A 25,038-nucleotide genomic window follows, 5' to 3' on the forward strand; every position below is an offset into this window, starting at 1 on the left:
CTGCAGTTTGAATCTTTCATTTGTATTTTTCTTCCTTCCTTTCTCTCTCTCTCTCTCATTACGGTTTCTTTTTAATTTCTAAATAAGCTCAGTTGGATCTGAGCTTATTTAGAAATTAATTCAGTTGAATTGTAATCTCTACAATTATCAACCTCTGAAGATTTTAAAAAAGCCTGTTTTAGATACATCTTCCTGACATCTAGCCCCACGAAGTAGCAACTCTGAAGGACAAAGAATAACTCTATCTACTTACAAGTAAGATGCATCTTTCCTGGCAGGATTTATACTTTGACACTCTACCATCTTGCACAAAATTTAGGAAGAGGCTTTAAGTCATTCTTGGGCCCTCAACCATCCAATATGCAGGAGAGGGCTTGCATCCCATGCCTCTGGTCCCCACAGGGGAGCTATCCGCTGGAGGACCAGACAGGGAAGCAAGATGTCAGAGGAAACTCTGACGAGATCTCCCGAATAAGAAGGGCAATGGGAACACGGTAACCACTGCCGGAGACAATATATTTTGGAGAAATCTTCTCATTAATAAGCACCTTGAGTCTCTAAAAAACAGAGTTGTCTCTGGCAAGCTGTTGCATTTTGATGCTTCTACAGTGGGACCACCATATGGGGAGCTACTGAAAGTCAAGACACCCGCTATTCAATGAGATTTGTAGTAGGGTGACCAGGTGAAACTGACGATGCGTACAGAAGTGTTTGGGAGAGAACTGAGAGCTGCCTCGTCAGTCTCAGGCATGGAGAGCATGTCAGGGGAGGCTCACCACTGGTTTCCTTGTTCTCAAGTGAGAAGGCTGGAATTTGGCGGGGAAGGGAGAAGAGAGAGACTAGAAGACTCCTTCTGAAACGAACAGAGCTCTACTAGCCATATGAAATGGTTATTGGGGTACACTGTCTGGTTACACTAAAGCCAAACGCTATTGACAGCTATTTACATTCCGATAGTGGAATCTGTTTTTCTGCCTACCCACCATCCTTACCCCTTTATTCTGGAGACAGAACTTCAGTTTCCTCGTAGGGCAGGTGACCTAATTCAGACCAATGAGAGTCGGGCTCAGGCCAGGCCCAGGTCTCATGTAACCATTGAAAAAGGTGTCCTCCCTGCACTGGGCTTGTTATGCTAGAGGAGTGTAAACCTCGAGCTGGTGGGAGAGACATCCAGAGAATGGTGCCGGCACAGAACAAGCAGAGTTGACATATGATTAACCCAGGTATCTGTTACCACCGTCTGTACGCCTAGGTGCAGTTCTCTCCAAATTTGTCAGTTACATAAGCTGAGGACGGGGCAGTATGGAGTCACTGTCTTCAACCCCACTCCAGACACACAGCATTTCCTAGGGATCAGTTCCCATCTCTTCACCTGTCTTTTCTCTGATCTTAGCGACTTCACCAGCAGAGTGAGTTCCGGGATATGAACAAGACGTGGCTCAGTCTAGAGGGAGGATGACTTTGTAGGTGAAGATAAAGCTGAAGAAATATGTAAAAGCCAAGTGGAGGCCTGCAGCGTGGATCCCTTGCTCAGAAACCGTTTCCAATGAGAAAAGGATATCTTGTCCTTGCTTCCAAAGTGCCTACAGGCCCTGTGTGGAGATGTTCGCCACAATTCGCTGGTCCAGTGACCACAAGTTTCTGACGTCCACTGCGTGATTTAAAAGTTGACTCTCCCATAGCCCACCTCTGCCCTGATGTCTGCTCCAGCTGCCTCTGTGCGACACCTGGAGCTCAGATTTGAGAAGCAAAGGGGGAGACGCCTTGTTGAGTCCACAGAGAGTGGGGATCTTTGTCAAGGCCTTTATGGTGGGTAAAAGATGGTCTTAGTTCTGAAAAGCTAATGAGTCTGTGTATGCAACAGCTATCTATTTGAGCCTTAAAGAAACAAGGTCCGACTGAACAGGAGATTTACTTCTCATGACTACGCAGGTGCTGCAAGAGTAGCTAAAGCCCCTCCGGAGGCTACTTTATTGGTAGCCCACCTCTCTTGGTCCTCATTGCAGATTCCCCTCGAAGCCTGCTCTTCCTCATGCCTGTTAGAGACATAAAGGGGAAGCTGGCTCCACAGGCAGAGAGGGTCACCTATTTTTTTTTAAAATAAATTTATTTTATTTATTTTTGGCTGCGTTGGGTCTTTGTTGCTGCGCACGGGCTTTCTCTAGTTGTGGCAAGCAGGGGCTGCCTTCGTTGCAGTGCATGGGCTTCTCATTGCGGTGGCTTCTCTTGTTGTGGAGCACGGGCTCTAGGTGCGTGGGCTCAGTAGTTGTGGCATGCGGGCTTCAGTAGTTGTGGCTCACGGGCTCAGTAGTTGTGGCTTGCGGGCTCTAGAGCACAGGCTCACTAGTTGTGGTGCACGGCTTAGTTGCTCCGCGGCATGTGGGATCTTCCCGGGCCAGGGCTCCAACCGTGCCCCCTGCATCGGCAGGTGGATTCTTTATTTATTTAGTGAGATCCATAGGTTGAGGATCTTTAGGCTTAGGCAGTAGAAATGCAGTGAAGCGGATTTGGTAAAGGAAGGTATATTTTGGAGGCGAAGGAAGGTGCTTGGCGTAAGAAAAATATGTATTTAACCGTATGTGGCTGTCCTTTCTAAAATTTTTAAATATATCTTTTTCAGTTCTGGGAATAGTAAGCAACTTTCTTTGTGTGTGTGTGTGCGTGTGCGTGTGCGTGTGTGTTCTGCAAAGTTCTTAAAGTTGTGTTCTACAAAATTACTCAGACTAGACTAGCAGCTATTCGTATGATACGTTTAATTTCTGATTCGGGCTAAATCAACCTCTCTTCATCTTCTCCTCCTCCTTAGTTACTTAATGTGCTAAATCAAATTACTTATAGCTACTTTCTGGCTAATTCACCATTTTCACATCAAACTTAGTTTAGACAATAGATCTCTAATGGTACAGTTCCCATGTATCATAGAATTTCAAGTACAGTCCTTATTTTAAACATTCTGTTTTATTGTCCTCATATAATGATATCCTTAATTGCCAGATTATGTGTCTTGAGTTGGGGTTTGGTGTGGAAAATATTGTCTGTATACACACAGCCCATGCTTAAGTTCAAGGAACCCTCTAGCTTGGGTTATAAGGCACCCAGGTTACAATCTCAGGATATAATAAAGCTGGCACTGAGATTCCTTCTCAGAAGATCAACAAAATTAGGTTAGGGACAGGAATACAAATTATATGAGATAAGTAGAGAATCCACATGAGGTCTTCTATCAGCTCAGATTTCCCCTTGGAGAGGCAAGTCTAGAGATAGCTTAGCTTCAGGCTAAGAAGAATAAACAAGGGGGGAACCAGGCCAATTCACAGCTGATAAATTTTGAGGAAAGAGAGAAACCTCCTTAGCTGATAACAATACTAAAGAGTTGATTAGCCCCTCAGTTACTCTGCAGCGTCTCTGCAGACTTGGCCCTGCAGTTTGCTTCCCTCTGCAAGAGTCTGTAACCTCCTCAAGGTAAATCTTTTAGAAGACAAGTGTGAAATATCTGATCAAGGAGGAAGGGAAGGGACTTCCCTGGCGGTCCAGCACTCCACGCTTCCACTGCAGGGGGCATGGGTTCGATCCCTGGTCGGGGAACTAAGATCCCTCATGCTGTGTGGCAAAAGAATAAAAAATAAAAGAGTAATTTAAAAAAAAAAAGGAGGAAGGGAAGCTCTCCTTCCTCCCTGGGCAATAGAACACAGTGGGGTAGGGGCTCCTTGGGGGAAAGCAAGGAGGAAAGTTGCCGTCTGGGCTGGGGGTCAGAGAGGACTGATGCTGTGGTTCCTAAGACAGGCACATGGGCGCGCTGAGGAGGGATCGGGGCAACTGCATATCATTAGGCAGGAGGGGCTGCGAGGGTTAAGGACCACCTAAATCTATCAGGAGCAGACAGCAAAGGAGGCTTCAGCTCAGAACCAGTGGCTCAAGTTTCTCAAGAGCCCAGGTTAAAAGAAAACAGGGAAAATAGTGACCAATGTGCTAGAATGAAAGGGGAGAATTGCAACTCTTAGGAAGTTGAGACACAAATAACATTTGGTTTCAGAATGACTGTAGTGTGTGTGTGTGTGTGTGTGTGTGTGTGTGTTGGGGGCAATGGGGAGAGCTGACAGTTGGTTCTGGCACTCTGCTTCTGAGAGAACAGTACAGGGCAGGCCTTGTTTTTACTGTGTTTCCCTTTATTGTGCTCCAAAGATATTGCATTTTTCATACATTGAAGGTTTGTGGCAACTCCGCATGGAGCAAAGACCATCGCGCTGTTTTTCCAACAGCATTTGCTCACCTTGTGTCTCTGTGTTACGTTTTGGTAATTCTCACAATATTTCAAACTTTTTCATTATTATATCTGTGCTGGTGATCTATGATGGTTTTTTTGATGTTTGATGTTACGACTTTGATGTTACAACTTGCTTAAGGCTCAGATGACGGTTAACACTTTTTAGCAATATTTTTATATTAAGGTATGTACATTGTTTTTTAGACATAAGGCTATTGCCCACTTAACAGACTGCAGTATAGGGTAACTTAACAGTGTAGGGTAAACGTAACTTTGATATGCACTGGGAAACCCCACAATTAGTGGGACTTGCTTTATTCTGGTACTTGCTTTACTGTAGTGCTCTGGAACCGGACCCGCAACATCTCCGAGGTCTGCCTGAAGTTAGGTCCACTCTATTTGGAAAGGAAAAGGCCATTCAACCTTCTCTGACAACCTTTTATGAATTTCACCCAGTCAAGGGGAGCACTTTTGAAAGCAAAAGAAGGAAAATAGGATAATAATAGCTGCTACTTACAATATAATATATCCCCGGCAATACACTAAGTACTTTTACAAACATTCTCTAGCTTAATCCTTCCAGAAACTTCTTTATCACTCTTTTCTACATGAAGCATTTGAAATGTAAAGGGATAAGAACCTTGTCTAAGGTCACATAAGCACTGCGAGTTGGAGGGAAGATCTGACTCTAAACCTGCACTTTTAACCAACACTATATTGCCCACGTGGACACTCCCAAAAGGGCAGGTGGAATGAAGGTGGGGGTAGGGAAACACACACTAACCCACACAGCAGGTGACCACAGAGGTCCAGACAGAAACTGAATCCTTCCAAAAACCTCAGTCCCAAAGGGACACCAAAACTGAACAGCTCCAGGGGCAAGTCCTCCATCACTGGAGACAAACCCTAACTCTCACTTCTCTATGCTCTGAAATTGAAGTACACAAGCACGGAGGATGTGCGCAGCGGGGAAAACAATGGTTCCTTAACCCTGGGCTTATATGGGGTGGAATATCATAATCCTTTTCACAGGCTGTAAAGTTAAGGATAAAAAGACACTGGAAAGAAAAAAATGACACTGGAGGTACAGCTTCAAGGGGATTGCTTTCTGTTCCTTTTATTTTTTTATTTTTTTATTTTCATCCACGCCTTCCAACAGAAGAGCTTGGGAGCTGTCTTGCACCTTTTGGAATGTTGCATTATTAAAATACTGCTTTAGAGCTCCCAATCTACAGGGTCCTAAAAACTGCACCGAGGAGAACTGTCACCTGGAGATTACCACGAGGAATGGAGAACAATGTACATTACCCGGTAGCTTGGTTACCTTGCCTTTTCCCTGAATGACGATAATCTTGCATTTGTCTCAGGGAAAATAGGGAGCAAAATCACCCTATCAGCACTCATACATTTTTCAAAAAATTTCATCTATGGGGATCGGATTTTTTTTTTTTTTTTTTTTGGCAACAGATAACCAGGTACCCGCGAGAACTCATAAACCTGAGTTCCGGCACAAGCTCGCTTTCCTGCTCAGCGTCTCTTACCTCCCTCATTGTCCTTGCTATCTGTGCAGAGGGTCTCCATGGCCACGTCACACCCTGCTCCCCTCCACCCTGGCTGGCAAACACAATGCCAGCCGTTTTGGTCCAGTGTGCATCTTCCATTGCTGTTGCACAGACCGGGGCACCCCTCTGTCAAAAGAGACAAAGAAGGACAACAGAAGTGATTTGAGTATTGAAAGTTTTTGCACCTCAAATAAACAAATGAGGGACACTTAGTGGGAACAGGCCTTTTGAAACAGCACAAATACTGTAATTGCACATGGATAGAAACAGCAACATTATCTAAGGAATCTCATTCTTATCCAAGTGGCATCTTTGATTGGCCTGACCCTTGAGACACCACTTACCTGTGCAGGACAGAAATACCTGCAATGATCCACTAAATTGCTGCAGGCCAGACAAAATTAACTTAAATTTTTTTCCTTTAGCAAAGCGACAAGGTTGGTTGTAAGGTGTGAAAAAGCATCACAACAAGACCATCTCAGAAGCCCTAGAAAAGACCTTCAATCTGTTGTAAACAACACTGGCCACTGGTTAGACATGCCTTCTTAAAAGCGCCTTGTTGCTTTCAAAAATTCCCTCTAATTTCAAAGCATGAAAGCGGGTATGAGGATATGAATGATGTTGAAAAGAGAACATTAATTTTATCTGGTCTCAGAGTTGCCGTGTATTCATGTGAAATTACAGTGCATTAAATAACTGCACAAAGTATAGGCCAGTATTAATGACTATACTTTATGCCGAGAATACATTCCTTTTCACAGAATAAGCAAAGCCCAGGAAATAGTGAAGCAGCTTAGCATCTATTCTAACAAACATTAGGATTCAGGCTGCATACGGATGGGATAGGACCGACAGGATTTCCAACCGAATGTAATAGCTGTGCATATTTGATTACTTAGGACGGACAAAATGAAATACCATAAGGACCACAGTAAAACATCGATAGACCGAACAAAAACACGGTAGTCACGTGCTTCAAGACAGAGCGCGAAGAGTGATAGTTTGTGACAATCTCCCTAAAGCTTTTATGCTGTTACCTTTATATCCTATCTTGTCTGCTTTTATGGGCAAGGAGGGAAAATTTGGGAAACAATGAAAATAATTTAATATATCCAAAATCTATAATTGTTTCAGCCTAACATGACATTAAAAAAAAAAATTCTGCCACTTCCTACAGATGATAACTGGCATGCAGCCAACATGATCTGTTTATGAGGATGACACTTGGGTAGATTCTGGTGCTCTTGTCTATGAGCGTGACACGACACTGACAGAAACGAGGATATAAATGCTCTAAAATGGCAAGAATAATTGGCTATTAATCAGATCTCTTTGGAAAGAATTACTTATAATTTGGTATAAAATATATATTAGTAAAAAAAATACTTGCTCTGGCAGGTGGAGTTTGTTCTACAGCTTCTCATAAGTAGAATGCTACTCTTGTTTTGGTGACAAAGTTTAAGGGAACAATCCGTTTAAGGATGTTTATTTTAAGTCTGTATTAAAAGAATTATTCATATCTTGGCTTCCCCTCCTCCACTGTGGAACTTGAAATGAAAAGATCTCAAAGAGACCTTCTGTCTCTTAAGATTAGCGTTAACAGAAAGAAGACCATTGTGACAGTCTCTTGTGGCTGGGTATGATGAAATTACACTTATGGACACCATCAGGTCAGGAGAAGATTAATTTTGCTGCTTCTTTTCCTTCAGACAATTACCATCTGTATTTACGGATTATTCAATACCTAAAAGGTGAATTTTCCTTATGGATGTTTCTGTTTTGTTTTTAATGAAAAAAAAAATAAGGGGTTTAACTGCCCCACTGACAAAGATGTGCAGCAGCTGACTGCCTGCACACAAGGAGTTACTACATGAAAGCCTGGATATTGTCATGAATATTTTCATATTCTAATGAAAAGCACAAACAAGGAATAAAAAAATAGGTAATCTGAGGAGCAAGGGAAAGGGGATTTTCTCTTCTGAAAAATATGGTTTTCACTTATTTCTATGATAACTGAAGACAAAGAATCTGCTGTTTTCTGCTGAGTGGTGTTATCATTTCTGTTTTCTAGAATGCACAGTATTTTGTAGTTGTTTTAGAAAACCACAAAACATAAATTATATCACATATATTTCAAAACACTGAGAAAAAGCCAAAGAAGTTTCCATATGAGGATAAATGAGATTTCTCTCAACATATGTTAACCAGAATCTTCTTTAGATTGACAATTTCTTATTCTGTGATAAGAGTGAGCGTTCATGATTCTTTGATTTAGAATTTAAAGCTTATGAGCTGAATTGCCAACAATGAAGATCTTAAAGCCAAAAAAAAAAAAAAAACAGAAAACAAAACAGAAAAACCCCAAAAAAACAAAAAACAGCAAATTACTGTTATCTTCAGTTTTTGGTTCCAGTGAAAACTAATGTTTTTACATAGGATGAAATCTGCAATAACCCAAACTTATAAAAATGAGACACAGACATTCAAGTCTCAATACTTTAAATCCAAAGGATTTCACATAATGTAAGCCTGATTTATAATTTACAAAAATATGCATGAAAACAGTCTATTTTCATACCTAGTGCAAGCTAATACACGGTTATATAGAGATATGTCAACAAAGAGCAAGTATACAGTACCTTTAACTATCTTATCCAAATAGTGAGCTTGAGAAATTAAAAAGGAAAAAAGAACAGACAGACATTTCAGAAGTGTCACATGGGACAAGGAAATTTTCAGAATTTACATGCAAATTGAGTAGCTGCAGCTGACATAAGACTCCCATTACATGACAGAGATGCACTTCATATCTTCTAAAAATGCAATATATTCACGTTTTAGAAAATGTAGTCACGATTCCAGGATATGCTCAGCATTTTCAGGAAAAGTATGCAGGTAAACTAACACTCCCTTTCGCAGATTATTTGGAATGGACTCACCCTGATCCTTCCCGAGATTATACGAAAGCATAGCTAAGTAGAACAAATGGAATCAATTCTTTATTACTAAACAATTTTGGAAATTTACAACTATGAGATCTACAAATAATCAACGTTTTTTGGGGGGGAGGTGAGAAAATAATTCTCTTTTTTTCTGTTCGTTTTTAACAAAGTAGTTTCATAAGGGTCACACAGTGGAAGGGCAGAAAGAACACACCGAAGGCCCAGAGGAGCCATTTATGTATGTTCGGGTGCTTTCTTCAATCTGCAAGATAAACCCACAGAAATTCTACTTCATTCACCTTCTCTCTTGAGTTACTTGCATATTTACAAATAATCAAACTTGGTTAATAAAGAAGAAAAAATAAAGAAGGAAACTGAGAGTCCTTGAGCAAATTTAATATGGTATCGTGTGTAAGTTCTGTAGAATATGATTACCCAGCAGCCCTTGACTACATGTCAGATGCACAGTGATGTATCACGTACGCAGTCCATTAAGAAATACGGACTGAGATCTTGCTTCTCTTCAGGATTCATACAGGAATAGGCTCTGCCTCTCACAGAAGCTTTGCTGGAACAGTCAGGATGAAGACTGGAGCCTTCTACTGTACCTGTGTCCATTTAATCTTTCATGAGCTTACGATTAGCCTACACCTTTCCTCTTGAACAGAGGCATAAATATCCCTCTCCGTTCACTCACTGGAGAGACCTAATACATTCTTAATAAGCCTCAAAGCTTTGCCAAAATTCATACATCCTTAATGGTCTACAATTGCTTTTCAAAGATGCTTATGTTGATTATTTTTCATTACTGACATATGCAAGTGGTCGCAGAACTTTTAACAGAATGATTTAAACTATAACTTTCAGTTGAGCTACTCAAGTCTGGTAGTTCTGTCACGTGTGTAAACAAAACCATAAATGGTTTAGACCCATCTGTACCGTGTATATAAAAGGATGCCTCACTTTGCCACAGGATTCCATCAGAGGCTTCTGAACTGCATATAAAAATAAGCATGTTTATGGCTAACTGACAATATGTAGCAGGAGAAATAAAGGGGGAGGAGAAACAGTGTCAGGCACTAGTCTGAAATTACAATTTCATAAAAATAATTCTTTTCAAACATTAAAATAAAAATGTATTACTGTATAACATCATTCATATACTTTCTTAATAATTCCTTCCAAACATTATATAATCCAGTAGTCCCATAAGAGCTCATTTAATACGGAGGATAAACAAAGTGCCTTTAAACACTGTGGAGTTTCTGGTTCAGCTAGGGTAGTACTTCTGAGGGAATTCTTAGTTTATGAAAATGAATAACACTGATCAGAGTTGGAGTATAAGCCTTTGGCTTTTACATCAGGTCCACTTCAGTTAACACAATCAAAGTAAGGAATGTAATTAATTCTGATCTGGATTAGTAGTTTTAAAGGAGGAATAAATTAGAATCCAGCCAATCCCATTATTTTAGCAAACAGAATCAATTATGCAAAACAGTGGATTATGGGTAAAGGTAGGTTTGTCATTGGGCCAAGAGAATATCGAAAGTGGAGCCGAAATTAGAAAACATTTAAAGCATACAGCAGGTCAAATTTTACACAAAGCTTTACATATTAAAAATATTTAAAACACGTTTTGCAAAAAGCTGTAAAACTAACCATAAGAAAAGTATCTGTACTGAAGAAAAATTACAAAGATGTGTCATTTGCATTTTATATCATAGGGAATAGCTGAGGCTGATAGTTTAAGACTAAGAGAGAAGGGGAGGAAAAGCCACCACCTATGTTTTGGCCACGTAGAGTAAAATTTCCGACAATACCACAAAAGCCTGGCTCTAAATAATGAAGAAGTTAAAAGAAGATGTCCATATACGAGGTTCAAATAATTATTAAAGATAATAATTGCAACAATAAAAACATCATTACATAAGCCACTACAGGAAATCATCAGAAAAATGCAGGTATGTTATAAAAAGCCATTAGCAACAATAATTGTAAAAAATAATACAGTATATTTAAAAAATTAATACAATTATCAATTGCTGAAATGCAAATTAAGTTGCAAAAAAATGACTTTGAAAATGAACAACCGTGTTCTGACACTAAAGGAAAGTCGTTCCTATTAGATCTACGAAGAAGTTTTAAATTTGTTTTATAGAAGAAAACTCTTATAAATATGAGCTCGAGACATATAAAATGGAGCCCTTTAAAAACTGTTCTCCAGTAAAATGCTGTATTCATAAAACACTTTCCCTGGAGTTTCAATTATTGATCTTTTTTTTTTAAACATCTTTATTGGAGTGTAATTGCTTTACAATGGTGTGTTAGTTTCCGCTGTATAACAAAGTGAATCAGCTATACACATACATACATCCCCATATCTCCTCCCTCTTGCTTCTTTATCTTTTAAGAAGACCCCTGTGGGGTATAGGAGGTGAGTGCTACCGTGTTTCCTATAAGATAGTGGTTCTTAATCTTTCTGGGGTCTCAGATCTCCGAGACAAGTGGTGAGACTTACGGATTCTCTGCGCTCGCCCCCTGAAAAACATGCACACACGCTCATAAGTGCCGCTTACGATTCTAGCATTTCAGGAGCTCTGGTTCCGTAACTTGCAGATTACAAACACCTGGCCGATATATTTTTGAGTCCCAGATTTCTAGCTCTAAGTGCTTTATATCATTCTCTCATTTAATCTTCACCACAACCCTACGATGTAAATACAGTTACACAGTAAATACAGATGAAGAAAGGAGGAGAGAGGCAGTTTGTACAAGGTCACGGGCTAGCTGTCTAGGCTGTCTGGCTCTGGAGCCTGCTCTTAACCACTATGTCATAATGCCTCTTCTTAGACATTTAGAAACAAACAAAAATTTTTTCTTTAGTAGAAGAAATGAATGAAAGAATCTCAGAAGTACTGTGCAATCTTTCCTGACCTAACATGAATCTCAGCAGATACTTGTTCCCAAAAGCCATAGGGTAGTACCACCATCTTTTTGACGTCTTCCACAGGCTTCCTTGGGAAAGTGCCAGGTGGATCCACCTTACGTGGCAGAAGGCAGGTGAGTGTCTTCAAATGCTAGGGCTCATCCGATACACAGTCATCCCAGAACATAACAAATGAAACAACTGTGCCAGTTTCGAGCCCATGCAGTGGAAGTCCTTGGTCTAATTGCCGGTACAGGTGGGCAAAGGCTCAGTGAAATCTGAGATATGGGAGAAAGGTCTGGCTCCTCAAAAGAATTTTTATTCTATGATTAGCTCATAAACCTCCAATATCACCAAAGCAAATGACTAGTACTGTATCCTCTTCACACACTCCCCTCTAGGTGCTTCTTTTTAAAAAGAATTCTTTCTCTTTTCAAGGCCCCTGTTTACCATACTTCCCCCCCTTTACTTTTGGGGAAGATGCGTGGGGATGAACACAAATTGATTTACTCTTGTCTGTGCGGCTTAGTAAAGGACATGGATTCTACAGCCCCCCGGGAAGGAGCTGGCTCATAGTTAGTCTTCTCGTACCATTTTTCGTTCCCAATGTGGAGTAGGGAGGAACAGCATCTTTTTGGAAATTCTACCTACATGCTGTGGCCTTATCTGCTTATCTATCAAAATTATGGGCAGCCCTGCTCCCTCCGTTTCCTCTAGTTAACTGATTCTTCCCGTTCTTCCCCCTGAATACGTCTCGTGGATGAAGTCTAGGGCTATAAACACCAGGGTAAATGTAGAAGGAGAAGAGAAAAAAATCCAGAACTAGCCATGATCAATTCATTTCAGTTAAGAGATTCCAGGAAAACGCAAGGCTTTAACAATATACAGACATAGGAGACTTAATGTGTAAATCTTCCCCATTAGAAATGCAAACTCTATGGCCACGCTTACCACTGTATTCCCCTCTCCTGGCTCATAAGGGATTCTTAATACCTGATGAAGAAAATGATCCGATGTACTTATCATGGTGGTCCTACTGAAACGGAGCAGGGCCCTATAGCCCTTGTCCCCAGGTCCTCAGCCTGCCTTTTGTCTGCGGAAAAACTTTAGCCAAAGAATAAGTTTAATCAGAGAAGTGAGAAAACGCAGAAACAGAGGAAAACAGTCAGAGGAGACCAAATAATAGGAGTTTGGTCATTCAGCACAGTCAAGGACCTTCAGCTCCTCAAGGGCTGCAGATCATATTCTGAGCCGTGTCCCATGAGCTGCCCTGTAGATACAAACACCCTCCACGAGCTGGAGGAGGACGGCTACAGGACGACCGAACTGAGGCCACGACATAAGCTACTCCACTTCACACAATTCCGAGAGCTGGCCTCAAAGCAATGGGAACAAACCCTGGAACTAAAGATCAACTGTACTTAAAACAAGCAAGGTGACGCCAATGAGACCATCCCATTCCTGATTTCAAGGCGACTGTCAGAGCTGACCACGCTGTTCTACCCCCGCCCTCCGCCTGTACAGCCCCTGTCCTCTGAACAGCAATCGGGCGTTGGTTCTCGGACAGGAGTCCACCCTCTCCTCTGGTTGCCGGCCTCCGAAACAAAGCAACGTTTCCTTTCCTACCAACACTTGTCTCAAGAATTGGCTTTCGAGTGGCGAGCTGCTGGACCCGGGTTCGGTAACACTATGTCCTACATGTGTTTGCAGCTCCTGGAGAAATTCTACGAATAACAGAGAGGCTACCTTGTGGGAAAGAAGCATATGTGAGCAATACCTCATTTACAACATCCTTCCCTCGCCTTCACCCATCTGTTCCTCTCCCCCTGCCCGATGGATCTATCCTAATCGTATACAGCGGTATTAACAGTCACTAGCCTTTACTGACTGTTACTACGTGCTGAAAACTATGCCAAGCATTTTATATGAACTGGCTCATTTAATTTTCACCACTCTATGGGGTAATAGGTACTTTTCCCTACTTCACAAATGAAGAAACTTGAGGCACAGGAAATTAAATAACTTCCTCAAGTGGCCAAAATTCCAACCAGGTGGTCTGAGACCAAAGTCCATACACTTAATAAACAAGCTCTACATACAACTCAGCAGAAGCAGAACTGTGTACCTGGGTAAGATAGACGAGAAACATACCTGTTTTTGGATTGGTCAGTGAATTTACTTGAATGAGAAAATAAGACAAAAAAATGTGGAAATCCTTATTTCAACATTGACAATTAAAGAGAGAAACTGGGAAGTAAGATTAAAATCCAAACAACTTGAAGTATTAATCTGTGGACACAGCCTCATAAAGGAGGGTACTTTATGTACTTAAGAAATCTTTATAATGAGAACTGCTGTAACTTGTTCTAAAAATCCCAAGTTTGGAAAACCGATCGGCAGGATATTAAAACTGAGGGATAAAACCAGGAAAAATTAAAACAAGTGAGTTTGAAAAATCAAAGACCAGAATCATTTCAGCTGATGTCTGTTGTATAAGAAATATTTGCTGAGTGACAGTTCCAAAGAAGGCTGCTCCTTTAAAAAAGAGGTCAGAGGAGTATATGTGCCTGTCTGGGGGAGAAACTGGGGTATTGGAGGTCTTCACGGAATAAGATTAGTTCCCACTTTGCTTTCCTTTCACTGTCAAACCGATTCTTCAAAACACAGAGAAGAAACAAAGGCAAACCAAGTTGGTTATATATATCTACGTTAGGCAGCTCACAAGGGAAAATATGCCAACAGTTTGACTGTGTGTACACAGTTGCTGACGTGTGTAGTTGTGATCTATTCACACTGTTTCTGCTGTCAACAATGTGCTTGGTTGGAGCACATTAAATAGGACAGTATTTTCACTGCGCTATTGAATTCACTCTTGGGGATATCCTAGACACAGGCAAAGAACACGGAATCTAGAACGCTAGAAATATTTCTCAGTTTAATTACTGCACGAAGATCTTAGGGGCCCATCTCCAAAAGAGGGTAATTCAATCAGATGAGTCCATAACAAAATACAGACATATCCTTCACCACGGTGAACACTGCAGAGTCCTCAGAGTCGAGGACAAGTTTTTATTTAGCATTGTGTGTTTCGTAATACTTTATCATACAGACTTAAAAATGATTCACGTTAGTATCTCATTAAAGTTATAAGTAGGTATCTTTCTTAGATTATTCATGTACCAATTTCTGTAGGATGACAGAAAAGCTACGGTCTGCAAATAAGTACATATTAAATGCATTTATTCCAATCAGCAACTGTTTAAATCAGTGTGCAAGCCACATACCCATTGATTTGATGTTCCTCAACTGATACGCACTGTACTGTTTTATTACTGACTACCCTGTCATAAAGGATTATGACACCGACGTAATTTCAAACCCTGTAAAACAGTTTACTCAGGCCCCTTAAAAATATGTCCTCTCTCACCACAGAATTCTCATTCTAAGATTAGATAAAACACTGCAAATATTTTATCCTATTTAGGGGGGTCAATTAATTTGAAATATAACAACTAGCAAGTGAGTTTTAACAACTAGGTTGTGCCAGTAAAGAAAAACGGTGTATGTGTGTGCATATGTGTGCGTATGCATGTGTATGTGCGAGCACACGCGTGGGCACATGCGTTTGAAAGAGCTTTTGTTCCCCTAAAACTGGCAGCACATTTTTGAAAACCTGCTTCAAATAAATTGTTTTTGAAAGTTTGCACATTTTATTATTCTACTAGATTGGAAATTTGGTGAAAAAATTATCTGTACAATACATTGCTTCTTGCATGCACCTACCCAAGCAAAATACCATACTTCAGTTTGGAACACTATTTATGCCAAGACATTCCAAAAGAGTGAAATAATATTTTTCCTCATTTAAGTCTTCCCAGAAGAAAAATCTGGATTCTATGGAAAAGGTGCTTTGAGATAAACCACACTTTTTCAAGTCAGCACTGCTGAAACAGTGCCAGGATAAGCTGCAGAACTTTGTACAGACAACTGGGAGAATTATGTTTGGTGTTTTCTCTCAGTTTAGCATTTCATGCCTTACTGTAGATGACATCTACATAACAGAAGTAACAGTGTAGCAGGCAGAATGCAGACAGCAGGCTCACTGATGCTGGCGTGCACACAGCCTACGAAAGAGATGACTATCGTTTGGCGTGTGATGCATGATTTTTGCGGTTGTCTTTGCACATGGCGTAATTTCATTTACTGGACCATAACATAAACATGGAGCGGCACATGTCTCCTTCAGATTTCGACTCGCTTGAGTTCAGTGAATGACGTGAGCAAAACCACATTATCTTATGATTTCCTAAATTAAAAAAAAAAATCAGGTATATTTTAGCACCCTGATTTGGGAACTAAGTATCAGAGACAGTTCTTCACATCAATAAATGAAAATCAGACACAAATATATGTTACACTAAACAAATATTTGGACTTTAACATTCTGGTACAGTGAACTTGGTGACTGCAATTACCAAAGTGGTGTCTGTGTAGTGCTAGCAAGTCTTGTGGCAGGAAACCATGAAAACGATCTATTTGGTCAATATCAAAGAGTGTAATTTCTTGTCTACCATCATTACTTTTGTCTATTCATAACATTTAATATTTAAGAAAACTTATAGAATAAGGCGTGAATAAGTATGTAAAATATACTAGGTCTTTCCGTTGTCAATTTTTAAAAACTTTACCAGGAAAAATAATGAACAAAGTTGAACAATCTGTTTAACTTGCTGAAGATAAAGCTGTAATTTATTTGGAAAAAACTGTAGGTAAATAGCTCTTTTCAAAGGTGATTTACAGAGAGAGTATTTTTTCTTTATTTGCAGGTGTGAGAGAGTGTGCATAGATGTTTACCACTCGTATCCTGGGTATTAAACTTTTCTGAGACTTTTTTCATGAGCCGATACTGGTTACACAAGTCATCTACTCACTTTGTATGAGTGCTTTTCAGTGGTCAATGTCTATACATAGTATTCAGTCTACTAAGAAACTGGAAATAAATTTAACTTTTAAAAAGAAGTGTGAAAAAAAAAAGTGTGGAGTTTTTAAGAAGTAGTTTACAACTTTCTTAAATCCTCTACAGTACAAATTGATTTTCTCTGAACTGTTTTTTTTGTTGCTGCAATTGTTATTGTTATTTTGGCAAGCTATGGATCCTGTTATCAGCTATAGTTCAAATTCTCCTGAATAAAAAAGTGACATTTTATTACTGATATATCACTGACATGGTTATTACTGCATCTGTTTCTATGACAATTCAATCGAATGTGACAGGTATGTAGATATTATCTTTGTCACAGAACAAAATTTAATTGTCACCTATTCTACTACATACATACATGCTGAAACAATTCCACAGTAATTTAGGAGGCAGCATGGTCTCGTGCTTAAGAGGAGGGGCTTGGGAACGGTTCATGTGGACTTGGCTTCTGGTTCTGTTACTAGCTGTGCATCCACGGAAAAGTTATAGAACCTCTCTGAGCCTGAGTTCTGTCAATCGAGATTTTAATAGCTTCTAGATAAGGCTGTTGTGAAAATTAAGTAAGATAATATATGCAGAGAACTTTGCATTGTGCCTTAGCACATTAAATAACAGGTACTATGAATTAATCTTTTTAATAAAGACAGTTTAAAAAGGACAAAATCATGAAGTCACTGGTATCTTTTACGAGACTATGAAGAAAGAAAGAAATCTGACTTTAAGCAAAGCATCTCCGGGCTGCCAGTGATCTGTTTTCATAAGCCATGGGGTCCACTCTGCCCCAGCGACGCCAGGATGGGGCCCCTATGGTCCACCTGCTTAAGATATACTCCCTTTGACGGGACCCTTCTTCATATGAACGGGCTAGATCCCAAAGTGGAGACAACTCCACTTTTGTGTCAAGAAGTTTTCTTATACTCTGTCTCGCATAAACCCTGTGCTGGTATAGATGCAAAGTTCCTAATCAAAATGTGATTCAGCTTTTTAGAATAAAGAGCACATCACAACTTGTCCTTATATATTTCGTGTTCCCTCATTAGTGATTTGATTCGAGCAACGTAAATTAATATTTTTAAAAGGCTATGTAAATCTTCGTATAATCTGCTCATAAATTCGGGAACACAAGTCACTTTTACAGTAACTGCTTGGGAACTAAGACATTTAAATATCTTATTTTACATGCATATCACGATCCTTATCCTGCAATTTTGCTGAAAAGTTTTCATTCTGTTTTTCATTATGGAATGTATTGAGCAGACCTAACAGAATATAAATTGCTATAGCCTTTGCAGCACAATGATGTGAGTCTGTGTCACCATTTCTACATACAGGGGGAAACCCACCCTCACTTGGCTGAGAAAAATGTTCCCAGTAGCTTGTGGGTGCCTTGCTGGTACGTGCAACCATAATCGCCCATCTAGGCTTTTACTCTGGGGCTTGTACCCACACTGGTCACAGATCAGAGGATAATGCTTTTGGGGGCAGGAAAGAGTTAGGGTTTGTGCAGTAACCACATAGATGGTTTTCTCTTTGCTTTGTATGAGTTATATGGTGATCTTTTCCCTTTGCATACACCAATGTATTGGGAGTGGGTTTCTCACATGCATAATAATCACTACTGGGGACTCATCTTAAAACCCAAGAGTTGAATTGTCTGTGAAAAGCATTATTTTACACTTCACTGTTCATGTCGGGTCTAACTGATGAATACCTAACACCATTAATTCACAATTAGACCACTTATGCTTAACCACATGCTTTCTGTGCATACATATATAAATGTTAATTTTGGATAGAATGATAATCATTCAGCACCATAACAATTAAACAGCTGTAACCTGTCTCATGTGTTAAGTGATGGAGCTGCGGGCAAGCTCCAGAAACAGATGGTCTTACCCACCCATGCTTAACGTTAAATACTTTTTTAAAAAAGAGGTGTTGACAAATCAGAACAAGGAGGCATAGTTTTAATGCAAATCAGTCCATTTGCAATGGAGATTGCCCTAAAAACTAATTTGGTGTATAGGAAAAAAATTAAGCTCTGCTGTTAAAGGAAGACATTATATTCCATTTGGATCTACCAGATTCCCCACCAACGTAATTATTTACTAATTTCATTCAACCAACAGGGTTTAATGGAAAGGCAGCTGGCAAAGCATTCATATTTATGGACCTCCTTTGACTGGTCCTTAATTTATCCAAGGCACATGTCTGTTAAACCCCAGAAATAATGGCCATATTAGAGGCAGACGTTTTCCAGCTTCACTAAAGAGGCACTCAAAGAAGAGAGGGTCAATGAACCCTTCATGGAGAAGAGTAACAGAAAAAAATCGGCTCTAGTCACACCGTAATCTGTGAAAATAATATGTTAAATATGAAAAGGGAGAAAGGCCATGGCTTTTGTACGGACCAACACCGTAACTTGTATTTTAAAAACAGGTAGGTGGAAAAGGAATGGTTTGAGATGAAAAGAGGCTATTTTCAACTTGTCAAATTCGAGAAATGACACAGAGAAATTCTGCCACTGAAGAATACTAAGGTACCATTGCGGGAAGGAATAATCACATTCCTTGAAATTGTAGGCTTAATTCTTCCGTGCTTACATGAAACTAAATGCAAAGCTCTGATTTTTTATTTACTCCCTTAGGGTAATATGGATCTCTGCAGATGGTGAACATTACTTAAAATCTACATGAACACTTCACCAGCTGGCTGGTGGCTACGGTTACCTGGCTTGAGTTTGGGGAAGAATATGGCTTATTTATAATCTGGCCCTAGTCGTGGTCCTTCTCTTCCTCACGAATCCTGTGAAATAGCTGATGACATATTATTTTGCACCTGGTTTCACTCCCAAACGCCTTGGACCTAAACTTCTCAATAAAAGGGTTCTGATGAACTTGGCAAGATTTAAAAGGAGCATCTTTCGCCTTTATTTCTGGTTAAATTACACAATATATCCAGTCAATTGAGCTTTCAAACCTCCTCTACACTAGATTTGGTGGAAATTAAGGTCTTAGATGATTTTTAAAAGATGCAAATCAATGAGGTGTTCCAAATTGAAAAAGATACTCTAGTATATTAGTAAAGGAACACAATGGCAGGCTTTTAATAAAACAATACGATATAAATTTGACACATAAATGGCTTTTATTCTGATATCCTATCTCTTCATAAACTTTTTAAACTATGGAATATAACATTTTAATTCAAAGGAACAGATTCAAAAATTTCTTTTGGATAATAATTATAATTTATAAATTGTTCCCCTAAGACACAGAGCACTTACACAGTAACTTATTTTGAGAGACTTAAAAAAACTAGCTAGAAAACCACTAAATTCATGGTGGGAAATAAACACAAGATAGTAAGAAAGGAAGGAATCGGATTTATCAAGCCTAAAGGAATCAGGTATATTTCAATGACACCTAAATGATCATAAAACAATACAAATAATCAAATTTTCTTATACTGCTCCCATTGGAGAAAAATGACAGTAGATTTAACCCTCCATTTTCTTTTTTTTTTTCTGACGCATTGCCTCTAAAGTCAGTAGGCCTCACCGTCAGCTGAGTAGGAATAAGGTTAATTTATAGTAGCTCTGGGGACCCAAGTTACACCACAGGAAGCAGACTGGAGGGAAAATTTGTTCACAAATAACCACCACAGGATAGGATCCTTTATCACGTGACCGTGAAGTACATCAAGCATATTTCTTCTAAAGACCTCAAAACTCTCATCCTCATAGGCTATGTGTAAATCACCTAAATGGAAAGATCTAGGTTAAATCGAGACATACTCATCCACAAAACAATTACCTACGCGCAGAATTGACTTTTAGAAGTCCTTAAAAAATGTCCCTTTTCTAAAGTATAGGACACATGTAACATTTCCCAAAACAATGCGACTGTCACTGAAATTTACCTCTCAGTAGCACTCCTGCCATGTGAGAACAGAGTCTCGGCTTCAGGCTGCTGCCTCTCTTTTTAGTAAGGATAAATCACAGCATGAAGAACCAGACAGACAACAGTGGCACTCAAATACCTGATGTCAATAGCTAAAGGTGTTTAGGTACATTTACTCCCATTCTTAGGGGTAAAGAAACTGACGCCTAGGGAAATAAATCGTCAACACAACGAAAGAATATTTATCAGGACAGCTCTGGGGACTATGGATTTTACTGACGGTCACACAGCAAATAAGGTGCAAAAGTTATGTGAAGATTCTAATTCAAACTTTCCCCAGGATTTGCTTGATTTGAGAATGTAATTCTAATGAGGCTCTTGGGACACGATGGGACTTGTGCAGGCACAAATTAAGGGATGAAGGGATGCTGCAAAGTTAAGGTTGCAAGGCACTTCCCAGAAAGACGAGTCAAAACTAATAACCACTCTGCAGCTTTAGAGGATATGGATTGTCAAAGTTAGTAGAGATTCAGAGTGATTCAAAAACTTGGACAGGGACTTCCCTAGTGGCGCAGTGGATAAGAATCCGCCTGCCAATGCGGGGGACACGGGTTCGATCCCTGGTCCGGGAAGATACCACATGCCGCGGAGCAACTAAGCCCGTGCGCCACAACTACTGAGCCTGCGCTCTAGAGCCCGCGAGCCACAACTACTGAGCCCATGTGTCACACCTACTGAAGCCTGCACGCCTCGAGTCTGTGCTCCACAGCAAGCCACTGCAATGAGAAGCCCGCACACAGCAATGAAGACCCAACACAGCCAAAAATAAATAAATAATTTATAAAAAACAAAAACACTTGGACATACTGTATTATGGCTTAATATATGATGGAAACAGTCAAACTTACTAAAGTTTCAAATTTAGGCCAGTGGATTTGTTTTTTGTTGGTTGAGTCCTCTCTCTCTCAAAGGTTACTGAACACTGAATGAAATGACTACTTTCGCTTTAAGTACAGATCTGCCATTGTTGGCAATGCTGGGCTGCAGCTAATGGAACCCACCGGCTTCATGTCCTTTGATGCTGAAATTGGTACATGTAAAGAAAAACAAATGAACACAAGCGCAGCCTGAGCTCAGGCTCAGTAGTTGTGGTGCATGGGCTTGGTTGTTCCACAGCCTGTGGGATGTTCCTGGACCAGGGCTCAAACCCATGTCCTCTGCATTAGCAGGTGGATTTTTAACCACTGCACCACTAGGGAAGTCCCAACACAGTTCTCATTATCCAAACACTTCTTCATAAAAATGAAACTAAATGGAACATGGTGACATTGACTAGTGAAATAAACACTATCTGTGATAGTTTAAAAAATCCTGAAACTCTGTAGAGGGCTGACAACCTAACAAATAGGGCCTCCATCATTGAGAAAGGCCAGAGAAACTAGTTTTGCATTTTCAGAAGAGAGGAGATTAAGCGACCTCGTTAAAAAAAAAAAACCAATTCTGAGGGGATTACAGAGGAGAAAGCACTGTATATAAAACTGTTAACTGAATAAATCAGACTCAAATGAAAAAAATAATATTGAGAAGCCCCAAATGGATGCAAATGTAATCTCAAAGGAAGAAATCGACATCTAAAAATCAGCCTGGTTTCCAGGACATTGGTGATTCTCAATGAGCTCTGAAGGGGGTCTTCCACAGTTCTCTTAGGAATCGCTAGCCTCTCGGTCACGTGAAATTACTTACAATCACTGGGACTGCTGAGCAGGAAGGATCTTAAGAAGTTCTCCTTTTTTGCACACTTCATGGGAGGATTTTTTGCCTGTCTGGATTTTCATGGCCAACCAAGTCAGCTAAGGGGAATTTCCTCCCACTCAACTCTATGCCTACTGCGTTCTGATGACCCACCTTCCACCCTGTATGACAGATCACGAGGCATCTCTGTCCACAGTAGTGTGGACTTAGTGTGTCGGGAAGTGGAGGGGAGAAGCTGTTCTTGGAACCAGCATGCACTCCTGTTTTCCTGCTGGCTAATTCCGCTGCATTAGGATAAGACTCAGTAGGGAAGAGCCAGCCACAGGAAACTTTTTTATTAATTTCAGTCCAAATACTCTAGCAACGGTAACAATAAGTAGCATCCCTATATGTTTGCTTTGTGCCAGACAGTGTTCCAAGTGCCCTTCTACATGTTTTAGGTCATCAACCCTCTCATCAACTCTAGGAGGTAGGTACTATTTTCATTCCCACTTTGGAGATGGGCAAACTGAGGCACTGAGAGTTTAAGTGATTTTCCCCAAATCACACAGCTGTCAAGTAATAGAGTTTGGAACACAGGTAGATCCAGCTTCTGTGGGGTCTGAAATGATACAAATTGGGGGGCTCTCTTTAAGAAAAAGAAGCCCAAATTATAAATATGAAATTAGGTACAAATTGAGTCATTATTTAGAATGACAAGAAATCACAATAAATTATAGTTTTTAAGCTGATAAACACCACAAACATCAGGAAAAAACTGCAGAACATTTTTTATTATTAAGTTCCTGACATGTCTCTAATAAACACTTTTTTTCTATAATTTTTGGGCTACATTTACTTTGCCTCCTTATAAGACAATGGTTTTATAATATTTTGTATAGAGAGACTAGACAGATAATTCAGTCTTTTTTCAATGTGATTGTTTAATATGGTTTTCATTATTGATAATCTGGAAAGTTTCATTTGGCTTCAAAATTTGTTATTAGTAACGTTATGCAAATTTGGGACATTACTGCCAAATTTGGGAAGACTTTATGGTGTAATAAACTAGGCTTAAATACTCTGTGAAAAGATGTTAAAAAAATTAAAACAAAAAAATAAAAAATAAACAAAAAATTAAAATTAATTAATTAATTTAAAAAAACTCTGTGAATTGGTGACATTCATTAGCCACTTTGTTGTGATGGCATCCTAGAATATTATGAGTTTGATAACATCTTCATCAATATCAGTATTTCATGTCACATAAGCCCTGAAGCTTTTCCTGGTATGTTCATATGATTCTGTGGTACACTGGGATGCATGTGACTTCACACACTGATGAGCTCAATTTTGCAGTACTGCTCTAGGTTCATGCCTTAAAGATACAAGAATTCTGATAAATTCCTCAAAAAGAAATAATCATCAAAAGAGAAAATTAGGGCACGTTTATAACTGTATAAGTTCCATCATCAAATATATTGCTGACGAGAGAAAACTCCCATTTGGATTGGGCATTTTACAACATATCTGACGACAGGAAGAATTTTCCAGAGATAGGCTTCAGTTTCCATACGTTTCAAACCTTATTTCCGCTCCACTACCTATTTTCCTCTGGTGTGGGGCTCCGTAGTACAAATTCATATCTTCCTATCATCTCTGACCCTGTACTCTGATGTTCACTAGATGAGCCAGTGGGTGGCAGAAACATCTCCTCCGGATGGCTAGCATGAAACAATCACAGATGGCAATGATTTCACACCTCACAAATATATCCAATTAAATGGAAACTAAACGCATCCCCAGGTGAAATTCTCCTTAGCTGAATCCTCAAAATGCCTACAGCCACTCCAGTGCCACCCTACACGAGGAAAAGTGTGAGGGAGAGAAGTTGGGAGTGGAAAGAGACAAAGGTCCTAAATGATTTGCAACATATGACCATAGAAATCCATGGTCGCCTTGTACGATCCTAGAAGGGGCCTGTGCAAGTGAGGGGCCCTGATGCTTAAGCTTCACCAGTTTCACAGTAAATATGTCAATGGCGCCATCAGCGACCCAGACAGGTGGCACTAGAGACCCCTTTCTCAACTACTGTTAATACACGACGCTGACAGGTGTGAAGCCAAATGCCTCCTATAGCTTTCATTTGTGGGTGTAATGTGGTACCTTATAAGCACTTGTTAAGAGGGGAATCATAAAGTTTAAAATGGAAGAAGATAGTTTTAGAATTTCCATATTCTATATTATTATGAATATGATTCCCAATTTGAGAACATGACAAAAGTCATGAGTATCGATCTTGTAATCTCTGAAGTATATTATCAGAGAGGTCGTTTTTTTTCAAAAATGTCACCTATTTTTTAGTATAGTAAAAAATAGACATAGTATTGCTATGTCTCGTTTTTACGCCCATACTGTTTAACTGATGCCTTCCCCAGCTGTGTGTATTTCATTTTCAATTTCTCATCTCCAGCACCCCTAAGCCCAGAGCAACCATGGTGGTTTTTATTAGGGGTGTGCTGAGTACTATACGTGGAACTTTTGTCTGAACAAACAAAGCATGTCTTCGTGATTAGATCTTGTTTCCCAATGTGCTAAAGAATTAGAATTAAAACAAATAGCCAGTCTTTTGTAGCTTAAAGGAATAAGGATTTCCCCTGGGCCAAATTTCCATTTGAATTGCCTGAAAGTATAGGAAAATCAATGTAGCTCAATAAACGACTCTGTGTT

The 25,038-nt window shown here is 39.8% G+C and overlaps 1 protein-coding gene across 1 annotated transcript in view; it reads right to left on the reverse strand.

The window, feature by feature from the left end:
* The window catches only part of TENM3 (teneurin transmembrane protein 3), a 318,373-nt gene that overhangs the window by 74,432 nt on the left and 218,903 nt on the right, over window positions 1-25,038 (reverse strand). Inside the window, exons 11-12 of the mRNA XM_089903558.1 lie at window positions 13,188-13,210; window positions 5,806-5,952 (exon numbers count right to left, since the gene is read on the reverse strand). Coding sequence (XP_089759684.1) covers window positions 5,806-5,952; window positions 13,188-13,210 — 170 coding nt within the window. The remainder of the gene's footprint in view (window positions 1-5,805; window positions 5,953-13,187; window positions 13,211-25,038) is intronic.

The sequence above is a fragment of the Delphinapterus leucas genome, chromosome 21, assembly GCF_059928025.1.
Source record: "Delphinapterus leucas isolate spDelLeu-1000000601 "Yukka" chromosome 21, BTC_Dleu_Yukka2, whole genome shotgun sequence".
Classification (NCBI taxonomy): Eukaryota; Metazoa; Chordata; class Mammalia; order Artiodactyla; family Monodontidae; genus Delphinapterus; species Delphinapterus leucas.